Source organism: Seriola aureovittata, chromosome 15 (genome assembly GCF_021018895.1).
Source record: "Seriola aureovittata isolate HTS-2021-v1 ecotype China chromosome 15, ASM2101889v1, whole genome shotgun sequence".
Taxonomy (NCBI): domain Eukaryota; kingdom Metazoa; phylum Chordata; class Actinopteri; order Carangiformes; family Carangidae; genus Seriola; species Seriola aureovittata.
In genome coordinates, this window is record NC_079378.1 from 17,149,465 (window position 1) to 17,172,989 (window position 23,525).

Here is a 23,525-nt window from a genome sequence, read left to right on the forward strand (position 1 = left end):
GAACCAAACTCAGTATGTGATTTCTACATAAATCTCAACAGTGGCAGGGTCACTTCAAAGAACTCATTCATCATATAAATGTTTTGATTTTAATGTTTGATGCCAGTATTGTATTATCTCTGACAGTCCATTTAATATTTTGGTTGTAGAAAACCTGAAATACAAAATTACATGAACATAATGTCCTTATAATTTGTTGGATATGCAATGTAATTAATATTCACTAAAAATGGTTACAAAACTATGATTCTGAATTAAGTTCTTCATTATCATTCTATCACCAGCTCAAGTAACTTAATTTTCCAAGGTTCAGAGCAGTTTGTATTTATATGATCATATGTAACCAATTTCATCAAAAAACTTATATTTATCTAAGATATTGCTCACTAATGGACCATGAATAAATTCAGTACCTAGACAAGAAAAAAAAATTAAGCAAAAGGTAGAATAAATACTTGAAAATCAGATCATTCTCCATATCAATCCTTCTCACAGAAATTCTTGAAACCCAAGCCATTCTTTATTCAAATTAGTAAAAAAAAAAAAAAAGAAGAAAAGAAATCCACCTTGTTTTGAGCTTTGTTCAAAGGATGTAACTCATCAACTCATTTATATACAACATTTTACCTGTTGACTGTACAGAGACTGATGCATTTAATTTTAAATGCTAAAAAACAAATGGAAGTAGGAAATCAAAGAAATGAGATAAAAAAAAAAAAAAAAGAAACAGTCAAATCAACACACATCAAGTACTTTACTTTACATATTTCTCCATAAATTTCTTGTGGAACTCCGAGCGCAGTGTATCATTGACGAAGCGTTTCTCTTTCCGTGCCTCGTCCACTCCTTTAGCACAGTTTTTGAACACAACATCATCATCCCACCTAGAAAGATATTAACAAATTCAGTGTTGATGATTGGTGATAAATGAGGATAACATATTTCCCTCAAATACAAAACTCATATTATGCATACACTACAGGTCAAACGTTTTATAAGACCTAAAAAAAGACTAATTTTTTATTAATATTTCAGAAGCTCAAGTTCAGTGAATAAATATAAAAACAGGCCTTTTTTCTGGGATTAAGAAACAGTTTAACTTACACCTTCCCTGCAGCAATGGAAGTAAACTAAGCTGTGAACATTAATTCAAATTTAGGATTTAAGATTCCTTTTCTAAAAAAAAAAATCTATTATCTATTTGTCCTTTGTTTTAATTTCAAACTACAAATAGCTTACTAAATTTCAGTAACAACTGGAAAAATGCTGGTAATCTAAACCTTTTAACCCAAAGTCTACATGCATGTGTCAGTGTGTGTGTGTGTATGTGTATGTGAGGTACCTTCTCTTGACCCTGAATGTATTCTGACTCTGGTTCATCTGTTGCTGCTGTTGTTGTTGTTGTTGTTGTTGCTGTTGTTGCCCCGCCAAATTAATCAATGGATTGCCACTCAAGATATTCTCCATGCGAATCCTCTCCTCCTCCGCCTTTTGCTCTCGCTCCTAAGATGGGAAAAGATATAAATTCACAAAACAAAATGGGGTAACATTTGCCTCCTCTCAAACACACATTTCATGTTTTAACTTGCTGACGTTTTTGTCAGCCCTGCTCTCGTCAGACAGCAGGTTCAAACACATCAGTCTGAAATGACACTTTACTTTGCGCTCTTGCTCTTCAGCCCGCTCCTTCTTGATCTTCTCCAGTTCTGCCAGAAGAGCTGCAGTGTCATCGTCATCACTGTCCTCCTCAGAGTCCTCGTCCTCATCATCCTATGAACAAACAAACAAACATTGGTGAGGGAGCCCAGTGAGCATTACTCAGTAAGTGTCCACTAAGTCTTAAACTGCAAGCACTTACATCAGTGAGAGGGTCATCCGCATCAAGGTTGGCTGCTGGGATCTGATCCAGTCTGGGCCTCTTTGAAGATGATGACGAAGATGATGATGATGTGGTGTGCTCTGCAAAATTACGGTCAGTGCAGCATATTAAGTAGTTGTTTCCATGGGTATAAACTTAATATAAAGTTAGTCAGTAATAGACACTAAAATAATTTTTTTATAATCAGTAAGTGTAATATCTGCAGAGACACCAACCTCTTGGTCCCCTCTCTCTGGTCTTATCACGTGCAGCTACACGCTCCCTCTCTTCCAGCTCCCTGCGGAAGTCACGGGCACGCACCTCCTCAGGGGCATCCTGGGTAGGTTGCCTGAGGTTTGGAAAACATTAGGAGGGGGAAAAAAACTGAATAAAAGAACAAATATTTTGTTTCCAGTGTATAGCCACCTTTAAAGTGAACAGTAGGTTCATAAGGTATCTTACTTATTGTAAATCAGTGCCTGGCTAACCAGCAGTGCACTCAGTGACACACTGATTACAACCCACAGCTCAAATCATGTTTGATTTACTGACCTGTACTTGATCTTAGTGTGACCCGGAAGATCTCGGCTGGAATACTGCTTGGAGAGAGCACTCAGATCACCTTCTCCTTTACCTCTCCCTCCTCTCGCAGGCTCAAATGTTGGTCTTGCAGCTGTAGTCATCTTGGATGGTTGTCCTATGGCAAACACATGAAAGGAGAACAAAAATTAGCTGCAAATCAAGTACATTCCAAACAGTAGATACCAAGATCTGAGAACTCTTTTCCACATTGATGATGACAAAGGTATCAACTTCTATTTTGATTATTGTATAATTGTATTTTTTAATAAAACATTCAAGTATTTGCTGTTTATCACTTCTCAAATATAAGGATTTGATGTTTTTCTTTATCAACCTCGACAGTAACCCAAGTAGCTTTGGATTTTTGGACTGTTGATCAGACAAAACATCTGAAGATGTAATTTTGGTTGGAGGGAAATTACAACTGGCTCGTCTCGCTATTTACTGTCATTTGATAGACGGTGTTTATCTTAAATGTCATTTGATAGACGAAACTATTAATTGAAACTATTAATTGTTAAAAATAATCAGCAGATTAATTGATAATGAAAATAACTGTTAGGTGCAGGCCCTGACACAGGTGCCAAGTCAACCTCTCCATAATGAAGCAGCAATGTCCTCATTTAAACTTATTCTATGTTCCTCCTTTATGTTCTACGAAAAACCCATCCTTCTAACTAAAAATCAACCATGCACAATTTGTCTGCAGGAGTAGGGGAATGTTCCTTATCATTTTCAGATGATCTGATTGAGTAGTAGTGCAGACGCAATTGAGCGTTATTCTGATAAAAAACTAAATTATTATGCATGTAAGTTGTCAGACAGAAAAACATTCACTAGCAAGCTAAGCAATAAAAATTACATAAGTAAATACTTTTAGCGGACCACAGAATAATCAGGCTATCTTCTTGCTAACCTATCGTTGGGCGACATATAACCTACATTTTTAAACAAATTAAGCTGATAATTAATTGAATAATCGAGTGTAAAACACAAGCTAGCCTGCTAGCCGGTACAGCTACAGAGCTGTTAGCAGGCTAACCAGGTTTAACAACGGAAAACAAAGCTATTTTGCCTCTCCGACAGACTGTATACCGTGAAAGTTCAATATAAGTTGTTTAAAGAAGGTTATATTTTAAAATAAAAATAGAATCCAAATAAACCATATTTTAGAAAAATTAATTTAGAGCAATAACACTTACGAAGCTGCTACCACACGACAAAAGACCCGACACAACGCTGTACGTCACTTCCTGTAGAAAAGGTGCGTTCCAAAACACTCGGAACTGAGAAAACTTCTAAATATACTTATATATATATACTATATGCATACATATTTAGATGGTTGTTCGTTATTTAGATGTTAGTCTAATCAATTTTCAATATATGTTGCTCTGATCAGGGCATAGAATAAAAAAGAAAAAATCTATAGCTTATATATTTTTTTTCTCCTTTGCTAGCGAGAACAAGTAAAGTGTCTTCACAATAATGTGCAGTGCTGTAGTGAGGAAGGTAGGGGGCACATAGGGGTGATAAAGAAAAATCAGCCAAGCCCTGTACCTGATGCCTGTGTCCTGTTCCAAGAGGTACTCTCAGGTCCTACATGTGATGTTTCCCTTTCATCGTAGAGCACAGTGTGTTAAAAGCTGGTATGCTGCCATCGTTAGCTTAGTAGAACATACAGTACTTAGACTTTTCGGTGTTATATGTATTACATGGTCATAACAGCAGTTCATAATTGGTTGCATTGTAAATTTAATTGCATAGTTTGCACACATAATATGCAAGCCATGCAATGCAGATGCAGTACACGTGTGAGCAATAGTGAATAGATCAGGGGCAAAGTACAGGATATTTTAAAAGATTTTGAGTGGAACATACTTATATTGTTTCTGTTTATTGCATTCTCAGGCTGGTTTAAGTGTCTTAACATGAGATCTTGATCTCTTATCAAATCTTCTAGGCCAGTTTTAAAAACTTACATGGAAATAAATGTCAGTGTAAATAGCCAAACCAAAACGGCCACAGAAATTCAAGGCTGTAATGCTGTCATTAACTTCCAACTTTATTGTCCCCTAGAGGAAATTGGTCTTCAACCAGGTGAAACGTGAAACACATGAATACTTAAATATAAGATAAATAAATCATGATTAAAACACCTGAAAGAAAAACAGAAAAAAAGATGAAAGTTAATCAAAACAAAGCACATACAATCTGTAAGAACTAATATCTAGATTTTCATTCTGCTGTGAAGTCACAACACTGGTGACAATCTCAGATTTGATCAAATCAGATAGAAAATGTTTTAAATTTCACCTTGGCACATGTTAATGTTTACACCATGCATTTCAATGATACAGAAACACGGTTAAAATTTACTGTTTCTTTGCGACAGTTTTTATTGAGTAACACACCTGCTCCCATTCCACTGTGTCACTTCTATTTTCTACTCTATGTGATTTATCATGTTGATGATCTCGTTTTGTTTTGATGCTCTACTGTAGGAATACTAAGAATTTTTATTGAAGATGTTGGCTGGAGTTCAAGGAAGCAAAGGATGAGGTTCTGCTGGATTCCACACAACATTCATATATATATATATATATATATATATATATATGTAAAGTTTTATATATAGATATATAGAGGTTTTATTTTACTTGTCAAGTGTAAATGCTCTACATGACGATAAAGCCCAGAGAAGTGATGACAATGCAAAGTTCCTGCCAAAGAACAGTTTCTGGTATTTTAAGTGTGAATAGGATTTCCTGCAAACTGAACGGTGGCCTCTTTGTTTGATGTGATCTTATGTATAATCTGTGCGTGAGTGAGTGAGTGAAAGAGCAACAGAATGTGTGCTATTGCCTTCTTAAATATGTCCTTTTCAGAATAGGCTATATTTAAAGGGTCAGTTCACTCAAATTACTTAAAAAAAACATATAGTTGTATCAAACCATGTAGACAGATTTGGTTTTTGGCCTGTCTCTTAAGATTTTTCCCACCATTCTGATACAATGGAAGTGAATAGGTTGTGGTGCTCACAGCAACATTTAAAAATCAGTAGTAATGTTTCTTTCTTTGTTTTATAGTGACAATGTCCCTGATACTGCACAGACAAAACTGTAAACATTTCAGTTAGTGTGTGCGCGTGTATGTGTGTGTTCGTGTGTTCGTGTGTGTTTCATTGGAGAAGATGCACACTTTGTTTGGATGCATTTCAGCGTAAATGACAATGAAAGGTTCTGATGAAGCACTAGATTAAATTCCGGGTAGTTAAAAAGCAGGTCTCTCTTGATTCCTGGCATCATCCCTACTGGAACAGCATCTTTGTGAAGAAATATTTGTCTTTGGAGAAAAGGAAAACAACACTAAAAGGTTTCTTATGAAATGTCTTCAGTTAATGAACTGCAGGGTTTCACTTCTAGGCACATTTGAAGTATAGTAAGTGTAGTGTACAAGACTAAAGTCAGTGAGAAAAAAAACACCAGTAAGTACTAAATTACAGGGTTGGTTTAATGGTGTATGCTGTCGCACATTCAAAAAGCAGAAAGAATAATGATTCAAAGAGCTTTTCATTTCATTATTTATTTCAGTAAAGTGTGATTGTGAAATCTTGCTGGAGAACAACTTTGGAATGTATCATTCCACACATTAACTATAAAACAATGGCATCCATGATTGTCATGTAGAGCAACCCACCCACTCACCTGATCAACCTGCATGGTAGCATCCAGGTGCAGCATTTCAGACTGGATGGAATGGGTGGAAACTAAATGACAGGGGTGCTCAGGTTGAAAAAGCTCTACCTACCTGCTTGTGTGAGACAGAGATCCAGAGGAGGCTCGACACCACTCCGCTCTGACAGCGCCAACACAGCTGACTTTAACAGGTGAGGATGCAATATGGTTCAGGAAATGATTCAACTCTACTTCTGATTTCATGTTCATTGACTATGCAAGCTAAGGGCTCATTACAAAGTAATTCTGACTTCTGACTTTGTCATTCTGAATTCTGATTTTGCTTTCATTTTCTATGCATAATGAATTTGACCTGGTTAATTGGTGCTGGCGCATCTTCAGAAAGATTGATCATAAGAGATTAAAACACTGAGTGCAGGTCAAAATGTTAAGAAGAGCACGGTGGGACGGGGAATGACACTGTAAACAGAGTGAGATCACATTCAGAGTGAAAGTGTGGACGGTGAATATGCAGTCTATGTGCAGGAACAATGTTACATAACAGGATGAAATGATCCTGTTTCAATGTTTATCTGTGCTCGTAATTCTGATCCAACCGAACATACAGTAGTTGTTCAGAGGGGTTGGTGACAGGCGATAAATACTTTTTTGTCACTTGTCCCTTTTACATTCCGAGTGAGCTATTTCCGAGCAGAATGCAGTTTTACGGGTTGTGTATTAGATGCAGGGTTATTAAACAAGTCTGTAGTCACTGGTGGAGACAGAGACAGAAAAATACTCAGACAGGACGTAAACACAGGACATAACAGTTCTGTACACAGTGATTACTGTTCTATTTGCATTGATGTTTAGAATAACCTCATCCTCAAATCATTTCATCAGGTTGAACGTTGAAGAAAATATTAGCATCATGTCAAAAGGTGAGTCACACTCAAAACCAATATTTCATCCTTTTAGTAGATTAAAAATGTCATACAAGCGTTCCTGGTATCCCAGAATATCCTGACACGGTGTGTGTGTTGTAGATGTTGACAGAAACCAGGTGTTTAGAACCACCAGGGTGCGGACTGCACTGAAGAATGATGGCAGCTGGATCCAAAAATCTAGTCAGGAAAAAGATGAGCAAGATGAAGCACGGTATGCTCAGCAGTTATGGTGCAACATCAAAAACAGAGTGTTGATTTAAAGCGGTAACTGAAGCTGTCATGTCTTCCTGCATCTAACTGATGTGCTGTGGTGTAGCAAGGCGTCACTCCTACTGTATCCTCAGAAAACAACATGACAGCTCTGGGGTCTGTCTTAGTTTTGTCTAGTTTTTCTAATAGTCCTACCTCACCAGCAGCACTGTTTTTTGGAGAAAGAAATGGTGCAACGATCATGTTACACATTTATAACACCTTTCTCTGTCTTGCAGGACAGACCATGCTGTGGAGACCAAACCAGCTCCAGTCAGGAAGAAATCATATGTCCTCTCCACAGCCATGAAATATGAGTGAGTACAAATGTACAGATGTGAACATTTATTAAAAAGACTAATTATCCATTGAGAAGTAAATGGACACCAAGATTCTTACCATATTATGCAGTAAACATGTGTGATCTGATTAGGTAATATTTGGTAAACATAATTTTAACAGCTGTGTCTGAAGCAGATGCTACTAAATGTATCATTCTATCAAGTCTGACATACATATCTCTATTGTTTATAAAATGTGCGGAGACCCCATGTTGATATGAGAAACAATGTGGTGGCAGTTCTGCAAGTCAAACTTAAACTGTTCTTTGACTCTGTTGTGTCAGTGAATAATAACTCAAAATGTTTAAAGCATCAGGCACAAATCACCATCTGTGATATTAACATAAATAAACATTAACTTAACTCTGGGGCAGCTCTGCTGCATCCATAAAGACCTATAGCCTGGAGAACAATTGTTAATTTTTATACAAACCTTAACCTTTCACCTCGAGGCACAGAAACACACGACTGCTTTAACAGCTCCCTTTCTTGTGTTTCCTGTTTCCTAGTGACCATTATAAAAATATGAATCCTCAGTTTGAACTGTACAAATATTTTACCAGCCTTAAATTTTTTGTGATCATGACAAGGTTGTGTTAAATACTAATCTCAGTGTTTTGCTGAGCATAAAACATCTGTAATGGTATTCAGCAATTATAAATGAATACAGCCATATTCAGAATTATCTACTTTATATTTAAATAGACCGTAAAGATGTTCTGAAACAGTTATTGACTGTTCCCACAGTAATTATGATTAATAACACATATAGTGTTGTTCCCTGCCAGGGTAATGTTTTTAGTTGTACCTATTGCATTGATATTACATCACCTGACTTTAATGCGTACATGACACACACACATGCACAAGTACTAGTAAATTATTAAAGGTAAGGACACATTTGTGCTGCAAAATATTTTTTAAAAAACCTTTATTCTGGATTTTCAACCTGAGGTCACACTGTGGGCTTCCTTCTACTGAGAGCATAGAAAACAGTACATATTTGAACAAGCCTATGTATTTAGACACCCCAGGGTGCGACTTTCCTCAATAGTTCTCAAATATTTTACACAATATATTCCATTTATAGCTGTCACCAAGCACATTTTGAATACTCAAGCCAAGAAATAAAAGATTCACATCTGAAGTGAGTGAGTGGTTTCAAAGACGTTATCACTTCTCTTCCCATGTTTACCCCTCTGTTCTGTCAGTCTAGTTCACAGCAAGCTTGAATACCAAAAAGAAGCATCACTTAGCAACAAGTTTTATTAATGGATGTTGTTTTTGGAAATCCTCTGGATATTGGACCATAATAAATCTTGCCAGATTTCAACATGTGACTACATTTTTTACTTGCAATTGTGAAGTGTATCAAGATATAGATAACACTTAATGTGGCTGATTTTTGAATCTGTCCTTTTATCTCTGTTAACATTATAAGAACAACAATTCTTTTCTCTAGATCAAATCTGTAATTCAATAAATACACAGTGAATGAGTACTTTTTTGATCAGATTGAACAGAATTAGAAAGCACGCTCGGGGCACATAACTTGTAGACTTGCCCGCCGCTTGCTGTAAAGGAGCCACGAATATAGAAATCAAGCACAACACTGTCTGTATTTATACTGTTTGATGTAACTTATCGAGCTTGCTCACCGCCAATCTCATCCAAGAAAAGTGTCAGAGCTGAAGTTAAATTTGTGATACAGCAGTAGTTCCCAAATTTTTTGACTTGTGATCCCCTAAAATGAAGCAATGTCTACTTCTGGCCCCTCCTCACAGGTTATGGCTCAGTCTCTGCTCCACTAGCCCCTGTAACTCAATGCTGCCTCTCACTCCGCCTTTCTTTCACCGGTCTTTGTGATGAAATGAAGCGTGTTCCTGGGGTTTACTTTCCATATTCTAAGACAAATCAGACTCGTCACCTGTGTTGAGACATGACATTTAGCTCACGAATGTCTAGTGATTATGGGAAATGGTGTTAAAAGCAGGTAGAAACAAAAATATTGAATAAACAACGATATTAGTAGTCACCCAAACACATGAAACCAGCCACATGACATGCTGTTGAGAAAAGCTCTGTCCCCAGCTGTATTTTACAGCTACATAGTTACAAATGTCAATGGGATTTTGAATGAGGTTCTCTTGTTTCACTTCAGTTCTCTACGCGATGAGTTGTGAACAGCTCAAAGTAAATGTGTTTTTTCCTTCCCAGATGGTTTAATTTGAAGGAGTTTGAGGTCTGAACAATAAAACAATATTCAAATAAAGAAAACATAATGCTGTACAGCAGAAACATAGCCCAGAATTCTCTTTAATATTCTTTTAAAAATGTTTTGACAGTTTTACCTTGGGGCACCAGCAGGCTGTGACACAGTATTGTGCAGCATTCAAATATTATTACTCAATTACTAAATCTGAGCACAACTTTGACGACTAATTAATATCAACACACCCCTTTCTTCTTTGCCAACTGACAAACAGAGCACTCTGCAGGCAGGCTCTTTCCTCAGAGGTACTGATGGCTGACTGAAAGTCTTGGGTAGTAATGAGCTACAAGGAGGGTCCGGCAGCTGTGAGGTCTCCTACAGTGTGCACCCCCTGTGCTGATGTGGATAATGTGGATCCAGCCGCTGGGCCCATGCTGTGTGATGGCATTAAATGACCCTCGTTGATGACAAAGGGGTTCAGTGGGTAGATACCACATTTCCTAAAGCCTTCCTTGACAATCCTGACACCCTCGTCTTCCTTAGCTACCTGATACGTCCCTTTAAATACACCTGAGAACTCCTTCTTGCTTATTGCAAAGTGAGTATCAGTGGCACACCCATCACCTATGAGTGATGCAAAATGCTGCCTCAGGAGCACAAAGAGACCCGCGTCTAGTGGCTGCAGGACGTGAGAGCAATGAGGCGGAAGGCACAGAAGGATGACGTCCTCCTTGCGAGCTGCCTCCACCACCTCAAGGTTCACTGGCGACTTGTGGCCATCAAAAATCAGCAGCAACGGACGCTCCTTCGGTGCATGCACAAGAAAATGTTTGAGGAACCATTTCTTAAAGAGGTCAGAGTTGATACACCCCAAGTCTGACCATCCATAGAGGGCATTTGGTGGCCCTTGTGTCTTGTAGCATACTCCTCCGGGATAGGCCTTTGAGTAGATAATAAATGGGGGAATGTCCTCTCCAGCTGCGCTAAAGCAAGCCAGGACGGAGATGTGGTCCCTCGAGCCTGGCATTGGCTTGCAGCCCAGACTGGCAGGTTTGGGGAGAATCACCCTCTTCCTGCCCAGCTGAAAGCCTGTCTCATTGCAGTTGAAGATTTGGTGAGGCTTGTCTCTGAGTCCGTGAGTGTCTATGACAGTGCTCAGTAAATTAAAAAACTGATCCACCGCTTCTTTTCTCACACATACTGTCCTCCCACGGACAACATTGTCTGCTGGCTGAATGGTAATATTCTTTTCTTGCCGTTTTCTAAAATTGAGCCACCAGGTCTGGCCCAGTTTGGAAAATGCCACCCTCCGATGCTGCCGTTTATAAATGGATGAGGCAAAGGACACCAGCTGCTGCTTAGTAAGTGGGAATCCATGCTTGGACATGTACAAGGAGAACTCCACTAACAGCTCCTCATCTGCAGAGGTTATAAGCTGAGCTGGCCCGCTGCGACTCCCTGGTGTCACCCGTCCACTGACTCTGTCCCCCAGTGAAGATTTAGGGACTCCAAATTCTTTGGCAGCCTGTCTCACCGTGCACCTCCCCGACTTCACCTCGATCAGTGCACGTTCCATGGCCTCCTCTGTCCACTTCTTCTTCTTCTTCCTCCCGATTTTGTCAAGATGATTTCTCGACGGCATTTTTTCTAGGATGGCACAGGAAATGCAGGCATGAATCATGTATTAAACCAATACGATAGCAACAAATGAATATTTATTATTAAAATCACAAAACCAGATATAACCAATAATAGCTAAACACTTGTCCACACTTTCACCTTGCCAAAAATGAGCCACGCATACAGCTCTATCTGGCCCTTTTCCTGTCTTGCAAAGGGATCATGTCACTGCTTCCTTCTGATCTAAGTTTTGTTAACAAAAAGGCTGTCCTATATGTTGTGTCTTACTGATGCAATGCTTAAGAACCAGAGCAACAGGACCTCCTGCATACAGCATTTATTTTCACTGCATACTGGATGGATGCACAAGGCTGACATTGGCATATGATTTGTTAGTTTAAGTGGAATTTAAATAAAACTAAAAATATATCTCACCTGATTCTCTGTTGCTACACCACTCAAAGGCATTAAAAACCCAAGTCCCCCTTTCGGATGAACTTCTAATCAATTTATGAAGACAGAAAGGGCAGTCATTGTGCCAATTTTAGTCCATCTAGAACACACGAACCAACTGTAGATCAAAAACTGCCATTCACGGACTTATTAAATCAGTTTCACGCCAATAAAACGTTAATTTTATTAGAGAGGACAGAAATAAATGCTGCATTTTCTTCGTCCATGCCACAGATATCCACACCTAGATGTAAAATACCTGCAACAGTGCAGACTAGTCAACCCTGAAATGGATTACACACGGATTGTATGAACACTGTTAAAGATCCTGCTCAGATCTGTCTGACTTTCATTGCAAATTATCAAAACAAAACAAGGAGACTTCACTGACAAGTTTTTAAAACTGACTCCATATTAATCTTGTCCAGGTTTACCTGAATTTTGACTTGATTGTTGCCTGGATGCAGAAAAACAGTGACAGTGCTAGTAATAATAGTTGGTAAATAATCTAAAATCATCTAGATACTCATACTAATTTAACCTCAGGTTCGTGATGAAGGCACCCGTTAATTAAGCTACAAAAAATGATACTGTAGATGCACTTTCTGTCACAGACAAAGCTGTCTTTATCCGTAGAGAAACTCTTAAAAGACTCACTGACTTACTGGTCTTGAGGTCGTCGTACTAAGTTTTAAAGGGGGACAGAAAACAACTCGTCCTGTGTTGGTTGTTGTGACGCCGCGGACCGCAACGCTTCTGTTTGGAAATTAACGTTACAACAATGTGAAGTCTGGTGGTTTTTTGAAACAAAATTACGATTAAAAACACAAACCATGTGGCAATGTTTGTTGTGCAGTCGTTTCTACATGTCTGCCAGTTGCACAAAGTTGAAATTACGCGGTTACACTTTACGTTGACCATGCATTTTCATGCCTAGCATGTTATGCTGCTTCCCAAGTCAGTAGACAGCGGAACAGGACCGGAAGTTCAGTGAAGCGGTCTTCAAAATAAAATATGAAAGTTCCCGTTACCAAAATAAGTGTCCGACTCTACAGATACACAGATAAATTCAATAAATCGCATCACAATGCTCAAATGCACGTGAAAACCATTGCTACAAAAGGGATAATGTGGAAATTTTAAGAAATGAATAAAAGTAAAATAAAACATTTAATGCAAAGGTTTTCCCTAAATATATATATCCATTCCATTTTTAATTTTTAGTGTTATTTAACACTATCTTACCTAGTTATATATAGAGTATTTGATCATTTATGTACTATTCTGTGTTTTTGATTAATAGGCATAAAACTCATTGACCTATTAAGGTACTCATTTGTATACACCGCCGTCAGTCGTTCATTTTAGTAAATAATGAGTGAAGCACTTGACATACTTTCAGTGTTTAAGCTTCAAGTGGATAAATACCTTTCAATCAGCTGTAAAAATGCAGACAAATCAAGAGTTACATCAGTATCATAATTGATGCATAATTGACTTGAGTCCAAGTTTATGTGCCTCTAGTGTATTACCAAGAATTGTAATGAACAAGAGACACAAACTGGGACTAAATTGAATACATGTAACTGGATCACATTCCTTGTTCAACAAAACAACTCGGTGATAGTTACATTGTTAATATTGTATTGTTATGTAACATTGTGTTGACATTTAAGGGTCTATTTGTCAGCCTTGCTTCATCAATTAAAGTAGCTTTTATTTTACCACTCAGCTCATATGCTGGTGTCCTATAAAAGTACAGTGTAATAAGTTATGCTCACCTTCTACTGCAGGTCACTGTTTTTCAAATTTAACACTTTTTGGTGGAGGCCGTAGATGAATCTCTCACATATATAAAACTAGAAATAGTGTCATATTTTGTAATATTGTAAATTTACTTTATCCATTGCCCAACCCTTGACATCAGATCTGAGATCCATCCTTGAAGTTGAAACATATGGAACATTTGGCTTTGATAGCAATTATAAGATAAAGAATTTTTAGGCTGATGAAGCTGATGTTAATTGGTAATTAATAATTTGCATCTGTTTTGTATTTTGCTACAAGTTTAAATGCCCAGGTGTGTTTCTTATTCTTACCCTGTAGATCAGTAGATTCTCCACTGAGCCCTCCTCTCGAAAAGACACAGCTCTCTCCATCTGAAGGGTCTGTATATGCTGAATTTTAATTGATAGTAAACCATGAACAACTACACCGTACTCCTCTACAAATCCACTTGTATCAAAGTTTGCATTATTAATCTCAGTTGAGCCTGAACCTTTAAATCAAATTATGAAATGCTGGTGATGGTAGATGTATTTATATTGCAAATTCATTATTTTTTGTTCTTTGCTTTAGTGATTCAGCTAATCCGGCAAATGCTGATGTTATTCCTCTCCAAAATGATGCTCAGCCTGAGGGGTCAACAGTGGAGACCGCAGACTATACAAAGTTAGTATATGAGAGCATCTCTCCACTGACTGTAAATACAAGTATGACATTTAAAGATGCTAAAGATCTTTTTTTTAATCATATAATTAGTAATAAATGACTTCCATTACAGGCCCCAAGCAGCCACAGAAGAACTTATCCAAAATGGTAAAGTACAAATAGAAAAAATTGTTGCCAACACAGCTGCAGAAATCTCTGACGTGGCTGGTACAGGGGAGAGTAAAGACCCTGCAGAGGTCCCTGCTGCTCTTGCAGTGGAACTGAAAGCTCAAGAGGAACCTTCAGTTGAAACAGACCCAGCAAATGAGGCACATTTGGAGGATGCAGGAGTAGAATCAACTAAACCATCTGCAGAGGGGAGTTCTAACAAATGTCCTCCAGAACATGCTGCAGAAGATATTTTTAAAGCCGTAGCTGTGGTTGTGGTGGAGTCATCACCTGATACGATTGATGTGATTCATACAACACCAGGAGAAGAGGCTGCTCTCCAAAACCATGTGGAAGCAGACCCTGACTTACCGGTTCAATCTGTATCCGAATCACCCACTCACTGTGCTACAGAAACTGCTGCAGAGGGGAGTTGTGAGAGATGTCCTCCAGAACAAAGTACAGAAGAAATTGTTGAAGCTGTAGCTGAGGTTGTGGTGGAGTCATCACCAGAGACCCCTGCTGTAAATAATGCAACACCAAGAGACAAGGCTGCTCTACAAGGCACTGTGGAACCAATCCTTGATGCTGTATCTGAATCACCCACTCAGTCTGCTGCCGAAACTACAGTCAACCGTGTAGAGTCTGAAGTTGAGTCTGCAGCTCCAACAGAACCGGATTTAAAGGTCAGCTCTGAAGAGGTAATTGAGTGTGAAATCCAGCCTGTTAATAACACTGTTGTCGAACAAAGTGCTGAGCCAGCATCTGAGAATTCAGCAGTTGGTGTGATGGAGTTGAGCATCGAGGATGCTCTTGAACCTGCTTCAGACACTGGAGCAGATAAGTTATGTGACAGAGCCATTGAACTGACTGATGAATTAGATGTTGAGCCGCCCACAGCTGAAGCTGTTCCTACACCTGTGGAAGATCCAAAACAATCCCACTCAGAGGAGTCAAAAGTGAACCAGTCCGATACCAACACGTTAGTAAGCTCTTATTAAACCAGACAATCACACCCACTGTTTTCCATATAATATTCACATGTTTTTGTTTGTGCTATGAAATGCATCTTATTGTTTGCTGATGACTTACTTCTGTAGCACTGAAATGTTTCAAAAGCCCAGGGAGGAGCTACCATCCAAACACACTCTGAAGGACACCAGGTACACCAGGTAACATCTCACTGTAAAGACCACAAAATTGGAATTTCAAACCTTATTTTAGTTATACAAAGTGAACACTCTAGTAGTAGTGCAACACATTTTCATGGAACAGACCCAAAATTCATACAAGAAGATTAAATTGGCTGATAATCTTTTCTCACTTTCTCTCTACCGCAGTGATGGCAGAGCTATTTGTTCATTCTGTGACCAAGTAATTGATGGAAACATCAAGATCTCACTCAATGAGCCTCTGGTGACCTGCCACCCTGACTGTCTGCAGGTTTGTCCTTTCAGTTAGGAAAGATACTTTTCTTACCGTATGTATATTGATTGACACACTCCTGTCATTGCATAATGTTAATGTTGATATGTTTTGCAGTGTGGAGTGTGTGCTAAGGTCCTGGGAGATCTGCTGACCCCAATGTTCCTGCATGACCAAGTGATCCACTGTGGTGGCTGCTTTGCAAAAGCTTTCAAGGCCTGAAACCTAACTGGGACAAACATGTTGTTGGAAGACTCAAAGCATACCGTGATTAATGTGTTGTACGGGCTGAGAACCTCACCACTGTTGCCTTAACTCAGTTTTCTGTCTTTTGACCCAATTTTCCTACAAAAGGTTTTTTAGGACATAAGAACTCTGCAAAAAGGTTTGGCTGCAGCAAATTATTTATTACTTTAACTGCCAAAATGCTTGAATGAAATACTTTGCGGACAACAAGAGTGCTTTTATTGCAAGATGCTGTATAAGGTTAAAATAAAATCCCAGTTCAATGTTTCAGATTTAAATGGTTTAATAAGCCTTCATTTCAAATGAGCACAAACACTAAGTAGCAGGGCTACACATCAAACACTTGGAGGCAAGTTATTAAAGCATCAACACCTCAGTGACATAAAAACAGCTTATTTTAAGCAGTAATTGAAAAACCTCCATGAAATGCATACAAATATTGTTTCCCCCCCTACACATTGGGATTTAAACAAAGCAAAAATGCATTATGAGGGAATGCAAAATGCATCTATTGTAAGCGAAAGCAAACAGGGAGATGGGAGGAAACATTTAACCTTTGCAGAGAACTTTGGTACGTTCAGCTTCACTTGCTTTAGTTCACACAATGTTGATACACAAGATGGTAATAATGAGGCAGCAACAAAATCATATTCAGAACCTATGTATGCATCAGTAAGCACTGAATGGTGTACAGGCAGTTATGATTTGCGAGGCAAGCTGTCATTACTCTTAATTATTCATGAAACATCATACATCACAATCTGACAACAGCATCGGCACCAATGAAGCCTCAGAGGAAGGAAAAATGAGAGAAACAACCTGCAAGACGAAAATGAACAACAAAGCGAAGAGAATCATCTGAGAGAACGTTTTGAGGAGAAGATCAGAGCTCACTGCTGGGGGTGAATCATCTTCATCTCTCTGTCTGTTGTTCATACAAAAACGTGATGAGAAACACTTGTCTGTTATTGGACAGGTCTAAAGAAATAGTAGCAGGTGATCCAGGTTTGAAAGTTGCTGTTCCCAAGAGAATGAATGGAAATCTAGCGTTCTTAAAGCCAGAAGATTGGGCTGACTGGGATGGAGATGTTGTACTTAGCGGATTCCTTTCCTGCCCAGAAACCGCAAGACTGCATAGTTGTAGGTTGTAGGAACCAGATACAGAAACTGCAAAGAAGACAATGCAAAAAATGATGAAAAATGTGGTTTGCACATACGTGCTGGGATAATATTAAAAAGCATGGACAGGCAAACTGGTAACATTCATTTGGCTCCACTACAAAGGTTAAAAAAAAAATCATCTTTTTAAAGGGTCAGTTCATCCAAATGATAAAAAAAAAAATAGTGGTGTCTAGCTGTACAGGAAGTTTGGGTTTCAGATAGGGTTTGCGGTGATCACAATGGGAACTAAGACAACATCCCTGTTGTCAGATAATCCACATACTTTGCTGAGACCCCTGTTCATAGGAACTATTTGCTCAGTAGAAAGTTGTGTTAAAACTCTCCAGAGCAAGGCCTGTGGATCATAGACAGGGACATTGTTTTTGGAGAGAGGTGTTGAGTTATTTTTTAAAGCTACTTAAAACACCATAAACTAAATTTCAATCACTTACATTGTCTTTGGGTGACAGCCAAAATCTCAGAGATAGACATTATGAAATGTGACCAAATAAAACCAAAACTATCTGGATTGCTAAATACCACAAAATATCTCTTTGTTATAATTTGGGTGAACTGATGCTTTAAATGTTGCTGGTATTATCCTGACCAGAAAAGTATTGCTCACCAGTGCTAAAAGAGTGACTCCAGCACCAGCAAATGCAGCTATGAACAAGTCATAGGTGACGTAGAACTGTAAGATATAAGAAACACAGGTCTGTTTAATATATATTCAGAGAATTGAACCAGTCCCTTGTTTGTTTGCATCATTCCTTTGTACAAAATACTCACACACGCATCAATAATTTAGAATTGATTGTACGTTGCAGACTAATTTTACTGTGAAGATGCTGACATAAAATACTGAATATTGGATATTGGATTCTTCTACTCACTTCGCTGGTTTTGCAAATAGATGCCAAGGTCATTCCACAAGCCTTGCCAGGCATCGCATTCCAGGGAAGAAGACCTTAAATGAAGACATGACGTAAGTGATGTATCTCTTACTATTGCTGAATGATGATGAGTTGTGAAGCATTTAAGTTCCTGCTTGTACACAACACATCACAGAACCACAAGTAACAAAATAAACATAAAGGCATAGTTATCTTAATTATTTCATAACTAATTCAACAAGCAGTTTTTCATCCGCTCCCCAATGATTAATTCATTGCTTTCAAGGACACATTAACATTCTCATCAGGTGGACATGTGGTCACTCATTATAAGAACAACGCACCATACTGCCTGGCGTCCATGCAAATCCAGCCATGTTGATTAATGCTGGGGGTTGTTTCAGCCAGGATGTTGATGTTGTGGCAGGTCTGCTCCATGTTGAACAAGAAGAAGACTGGGATAGCAGTGAAGGCAAACACTGCCAGCCAGATGAAGGCCAAGATGTACGTCACTATGATAAACTGTTGAGAAAATAAGTGCAGCACATAAGGTCAGAGAAATGTGGCGTGGAAACTCAAGTCTCAGTATGATAAATGTGCTGTCATTAAATCAGCTATCAACCATAATTCACGGTTCTGTGTAGAAATGGTAGAAACACAGAGCATTTCATTGAGGTTAGGAGCTAAAACAAACCAGAATTCAGAATTTTAGTAATGGCCTGATGTCATATTTCCACTCCCCCTTTATCTCCTCCCCCACTCTCCCTCCCCCATTACCGTCAGGCTGAGGCAGCGGCCACATTGGGTGCTCCTGAATTCACCGAAGGTCTGCTTAACAGCGCTTGTGGTGTAGAAGCCCTCAGCGAGCAGCAGGATGCCGTAGAGGAAGAAAAATGATGCCAGGCCATAGATCACATACTGGAAATATTTGATACTGAGATAGTCACAGGGAGAAATCAGTCAGACAGTTGAAATGAAGACATTCTTGAGAGGTCAGAAATCACAATTTTAGAGAATTTAATGCAGTATCACTCACAAGGAGGCCATGACCTCATAGTCCTGAATGTTGCGGGCGAAGTAAGTCGAGACGAGGACTTCGGTCTGGGCCAAAGCTTCGTGCCCACAGCCACAAAATAACGCCATGCCAGCATAGCACAGCAAGGTGGCCACCAGGGATGGGTAGGGCACTGCCCCAATGCACCGGATACAGCAATCATAACAACCTGAGGGGGCATAATATATCAGCACACAGGCGGCACACACCGCACATATTACCACACAACACATCTATGCCACGGTGGGGAACCCTTTCACCCTGTCAGGGAGTTATGAAAAAGGCCTTGCTCTGTCTGCAAATCCATGAGCACACACCAAGCTCCACCAACAGGCAAAAAAGCAACAGAAAAAAAATTAGACAGCAGGGATAAACAAGAGTTCAAGCAGCGATTCCCAATAAAGCGTCCAAACAAAACAGTCACCACTGACTTCACGACAATATCATGCACTTCTTCAAGTGTAAGCTGTGCTGTTGAAGCAGGTAGCAAATATCCAGAGTGTTAATAAATGCATTGGCAGAAATGGGATAGAGGAAAGCACCTAAGGCTTTGCAAAGCCAAGGCTGCCTGACCGGAAACATTTGCTGCTTCTGATCGTGTACTCCACAACAAGAAAGATCCCAGTGCCAACCAGTGATGTACAATGCTGCCTACAAGGTATTGCTACTGTAAAATAAGCCTCTCTGCGCTGATTTCATCCGTATGTGAAAGCTCCTCTGCTCGTACCAGCACCTCACAGCTGAACCCCTACTAACTCAGGTCCAGCCCTCTTTCTCCAGAGGTTACTGGCGTCACCAGGCGAGCGAGAGATGGTGGTGAAACACTGGCTTCAGGGCCCTGAGGAAAGAGCTTCTCTTTGTGGCTGCAAATACAATATCCTTTGTCTTTGCCACGATTAGGGGGGGAACAAAGGGCAGCGATGTCAAACAAACAAAGACCATAGTGCCACAATACACACATACACAGTAGTATGTGCTGACAGGGGGGTCACCAGGATCGTCTTAACACCACTGGCAATGTCACTACTCAGGCCATCCTCCATCCACAGCTGGCTGAGACTGGTACCATGGCACTGAGTGTCAATGCCGGCGGGGGCTGAGTTCAAGTGTTCAAAGAGTGGGTGGAAGCATAATGAACGAGAGGGGCAATTTGAATATCTTCACAACAACAACAACAACAACAACAACAACAACAACAAAACAACCCTACTCAAAACTACGATTACACATTGTGAAATTCTTAAGTGCCTTAGGTGATTATATCAGTGTGACAAATCATTTCTGAAAATCACAAATTATAGGATTTTAGTTGGAGGAACACAGGCTGTGAGTTAAACAAACTGCCACTAAAGTATAAATAGCAACAGCAGGAAGACTGAGTCCCAAAAATGATAGTGCCTGCAGACGCCCACGCTTCAGCTGTGCCCTGCTGCAACAGTGATGCAGTGATAGAGTGATACAGGCCATCATAACCTCTATCTCAAGTCAGTGCAAAAGGTATCTGAGCATTTCACAGTAGATACCAGATAATCAACCATGATGGCAAAGCTGTTTAAAAATGTATGAAAGTTAAAGTACAAGTTGTTTGTCAGTGAGAAACAAATGTTGGCACAAGTTGTTTGGGTCCGCAGTTCTCATGGAAAGTTGCTAATTTATGCCAGTGGCACATGTGGGAGTTTCTGACCTCTTTCACATGAGTGACCTGGCATGACCTTGGCATGATGAGAGTCTCTATCCATCTTTGTCAGCCACTCAGATTCCAGTCTAGTTTATGGTTAAAAGGGTCAGGGGAGGTAATCTTCTGAAATTACCTCCTTCTTCTGAAATCCTCATTAAGTCTTAAACTATGTTGTATATGAAGAACAAGGGCAAACAGTGAATCAGTGATGGTCAATAATCCATTCAATCCATATAAAATGATCAATAATCCATATGTGGATTTCAAAATACTTTTAATAAATGAAAACACAGGGTTAATTTGCAGCAAATCTTGCCCACAGTGCATGAGGTCAACATGATGTCAAAAGACAGAAAGGACATATTAAAAGCAACGTTAGTAAGTTATTGAAATTCACATTTTCAAATCACATTAATAATAGATGATAAGAGTTATTAAAAATTCTATGCACTCACCCATGTCCAGAAAGAAGTGTGGGGTTATTGAAGTTTTGCTGGGTGGCTTTGTGACTGTGATATGAGGATATGAGAAGTTATTCCCCGCCACTCCTATATGAATCTGACTCGCGCTTTTGTCTCATCAACAATAGATAGACCACATCTCCCCGAGTCACATCTTAAAGTCACAAAGTCCCATTTCAGCTGCCAGTCATTATTTATGGAGCAATGGGTTCAGGAGTGGGGACAGAGAGTGGGTCATAAATTCTAACATGAACTTTTTTTCTTTGTATTCGGTGAATTTTAATGTAGTTTAACTGTTCTCACTAATACTTGTGAATACCTTTGATTATACTATATCTATTTTTTGGGTAATTTAGTGGGAATGGGAGTTTTTTCATACAGTATATCAGCCACAAAGTATATGAATTTAATTCATATACAAATCTAAAGTAATTTTCATTTCATTTTTACAGATGAAAGATGAAAGTGTTCTGTTTTCTTTAATTTAATTTACACAATGCAAATTAACTTACACTAGTATCCACTAATTTTAATGTTCTCACCACAGAAGTCTTAAATTGTTGTGCACATTCATTTGTAGGGATCACGGTGTTTCATTAACATTCAATAGTTCATCTGTTTATCACCAACATGCACGTGTTGTTTATCTACACACACACGCTACATGTCAGCACGACACAATAAACATCTCTGAGGGTCCTCGGAGCAGCATCTTTAGAAACGCACACAGATAAGAGGTATGCACAGACAAAAGAGCGAAATAAATCGGAGCGCCAGTGACTGACATTGATGAAGTTGACTAACAAGGGTGACATTGACGGTCGGGTCCAGCTGCTGCCCTCCTTCCCTCCCTCCCTCAAGTTTGACCCAGTTGATGTCAAAGCTGGGTTCAGCACAAAGGAGCCAGTGTGGAGCAGGAGAAAACACCACTTTTATTTGGAGAAGCCCTCATCCTATTTTTGCTTACCATTTTACACCCATGACAAACAACTGCACATGAAAAGAGACATTAATAATAATATCATTATATTACATTGTATTACTTTATAGATTTAAATTAAATGCTAACAATATTTGTAACAGACTCTTTGTAAGTTACCATCACAAACCCTGAGTTTATTTTGGGAGCAATAGAAACACTGCCATTTTATCAACTGGGCTAAAGATAATCATTCATGTGATAATCATCAGGTCTCTTCAAACATGACAACATCTGAGGGACTGATCTATTGTTGAACATAAATTCACTCCTTTTTAGATGGTGGGTTAAAAAAATAATAGCTTTGTGTTGTTGTAAATTGTTTGGTTTGAGTTCCAGTCTTCCTGAGCTATCCTGAGCAATAACAGATCAAGTAATTAGTATGTAGAAAGGATTAATGACACTGGCTTTGTTAAGCTGAAAGTGAAGAGTGCAGAGGAATCATGCCTTTGAAATCTCTGGTAAAACCAAGAGAGAGTGAGAGAGAGTGAAAGAGATGAGAGGCATTAATTAACCTTTGTACTATATGTGAATGTGTATAATGGCTGTCAGCTCTACTTGTGAGATGTGAATAAGAAATAATGTTGACAATCAAAGGGCAGGATGAAGTAGGAGGATAAGTTTTAGAGGCTCGCTTGCTTGGGTGACATAAAAAGAGAACTTATAAATAAACTATATTCCACAAAAAGAGATGCAGATGGTGGTCAGGGATGTGAGCTGCTCGGATGATGAATTATTGGGTAATACTTAATAAGACTGCCAAACAGTCATTAGATAATGTATGAACTGATTGCACATTATTCTACAAGCTTTCAGCTAAGTAGCAATTGCTATCAGGATGCATATATCAAAGTATATTTTGCATAATCAATAGAAAATTGTGCCTATATCATGGTCAGCACCATGGACAGCAGTGGCAGCATTGTGAGGGTACTATATATCAATGCATTGTATGTGACTGTGTTTGCAGTATACGTATGTGATAGGGCACAGTGATCTGTCTGTGAGTCATTTTGTTAATTGTTTGCTGTGTGGTCGATACACTCGCCAATATTTACGCACTAAACATGGTAATATGCATGTGTTGATAC

General features: G+C 39.0%; 4 protein-coding genes across 9 annotated transcripts; 1 reads left to right on the forward strand and 3 right to left on the reverse strand.

The window, feature by feature from the left end:
* Positions 1-75: 75 nt before the first annotated feature.
* Positions 76-3,706, reverse strand: cwc15 (CWC15 spliceosome associated protein homolog). Its single transcript, XM_056397285.1, has 7 exons — positions 3,643-3,706; positions 2,411-2,555; positions 2,095-2,207; positions 1,859-1,959; positions 1,660-1,770; positions 1,343-1,503; positions 76-884 (listed from the first exon to the last, which is right to left on the reverse strand). The coding sequence occupies exons 2-7, from the start codon at positions 2,539-2,541 to the stop codon at positions 755-757; spliced, it is 747 nt and encodes a 248-aa protein (XP_056253260.1). The 5' UTR covers positions 2,542-2,555; positions 3,643-3,706; the 3' UTR covers positions 76-754.
* Positions 3,707-6,996: 3,290 nt separating this feature from the next.
* On the forward strand, positions 6,997-16,806 carry si:dkey-125i10.3 (fibrous sheath CABYR-binding protein). 2 transcript variants are annotated; one of them, XM_056397806.1, is made up of 9 exons: positions 6,997-7,058; positions 7,164-7,275; positions 7,553-7,630; positions 14,046-14,105; positions 14,298-14,390; positions 14,503-15,519; positions 15,638-15,709; positions 15,878-15,980; positions 16,080-16,806. In XM_056397806.1, exons 1-9 carry the CDS (start codon positions 7,049-7,051, stop codon positions 16,182-16,184), a joined length of 1,650 nt encoding a protein of 549 aa, XP_056253781.1. In that variant the 5' UTR covers positions 6,997-7,048; the 3' UTR covers positions 16,185-16,806. The 2 variants fall into 2 exon arrangements, with proteins under 2 accessions (XP_056253781.1, XP_056253782.1); XM_056397807.1 differs by lacking the exon at positions 14,046-14,105.
* On the reverse strand, positions 8,568-12,890 carry si:rp71-1d10.8 (uncharacterized). 3 transcript variants are annotated; one of them, XM_056397810.1, is made up of 3 exons: positions 12,772-12,890; positions 12,605-12,695; positions 8,568-11,513 (listed from the first exon to the last, which is right to left on the reverse strand). In XM_056397810.1, exon 3 carries the CDS (start codon positions 11,506-11,508, stop codon positions 10,210-10,212), a length of 1,299 nt encoding a protein of 432 aa, XP_056253785.1. In that variant the 5' UTR covers positions 11,509-11,513; positions 12,605-12,695; positions 12,772-12,890; the 3' UTR covers positions 8,568-10,209. The 3 variants fall into 3 exon arrangements, with proteins under 3 accessions (XP_056253785.1, XP_056253784.1, XP_056253783.1); XM_056397809.1 differs by lacking the exon at positions 12,605-12,695; XM_056397808.1 differs by having other exon boundaries at positions 12,597-12,890.
* On the reverse strand, positions 16,474-21,606 carry plp1b (proteolipid protein 1b). Of its 3 annotated transcripts, none has more exons than XM_056397812.1 (7): positions 21,450-21,606; positions 19,299-19,485; positions 19,040-19,196; positions 18,607-18,784; positions 18,263-18,336; positions 17,995-18,060; positions 16,474-17,375 (listed from the first exon to the last, which is right to left on the reverse strand). In XM_056397812.1, exons 1-7 carry the CDS (start codon positions 21,451-21,453, stop codon positions 17,304-17,306), a joined length of 738 nt encoding a protein of 245 aa, XP_056253787.1. In that variant the 5' UTR covers positions 21,454-21,606; the 3' UTR covers positions 16,474-17,303. The 3 variants fall into 3 exon arrangements, with proteins under 3 accessions (XP_056253787.1, XP_056253786.1, XP_056253788.1); XM_056397811.1 differs by lacking the exon at positions 21,450-21,606 and adding an exon at positions 19,859-20,069; XM_056397813.1 differs by lacking the exon at positions 21,450-21,606 and adding an exon at positions 19,890-20,065.
* Positions 21,607-23,525: the final 1,919 nt, after the last annotated feature.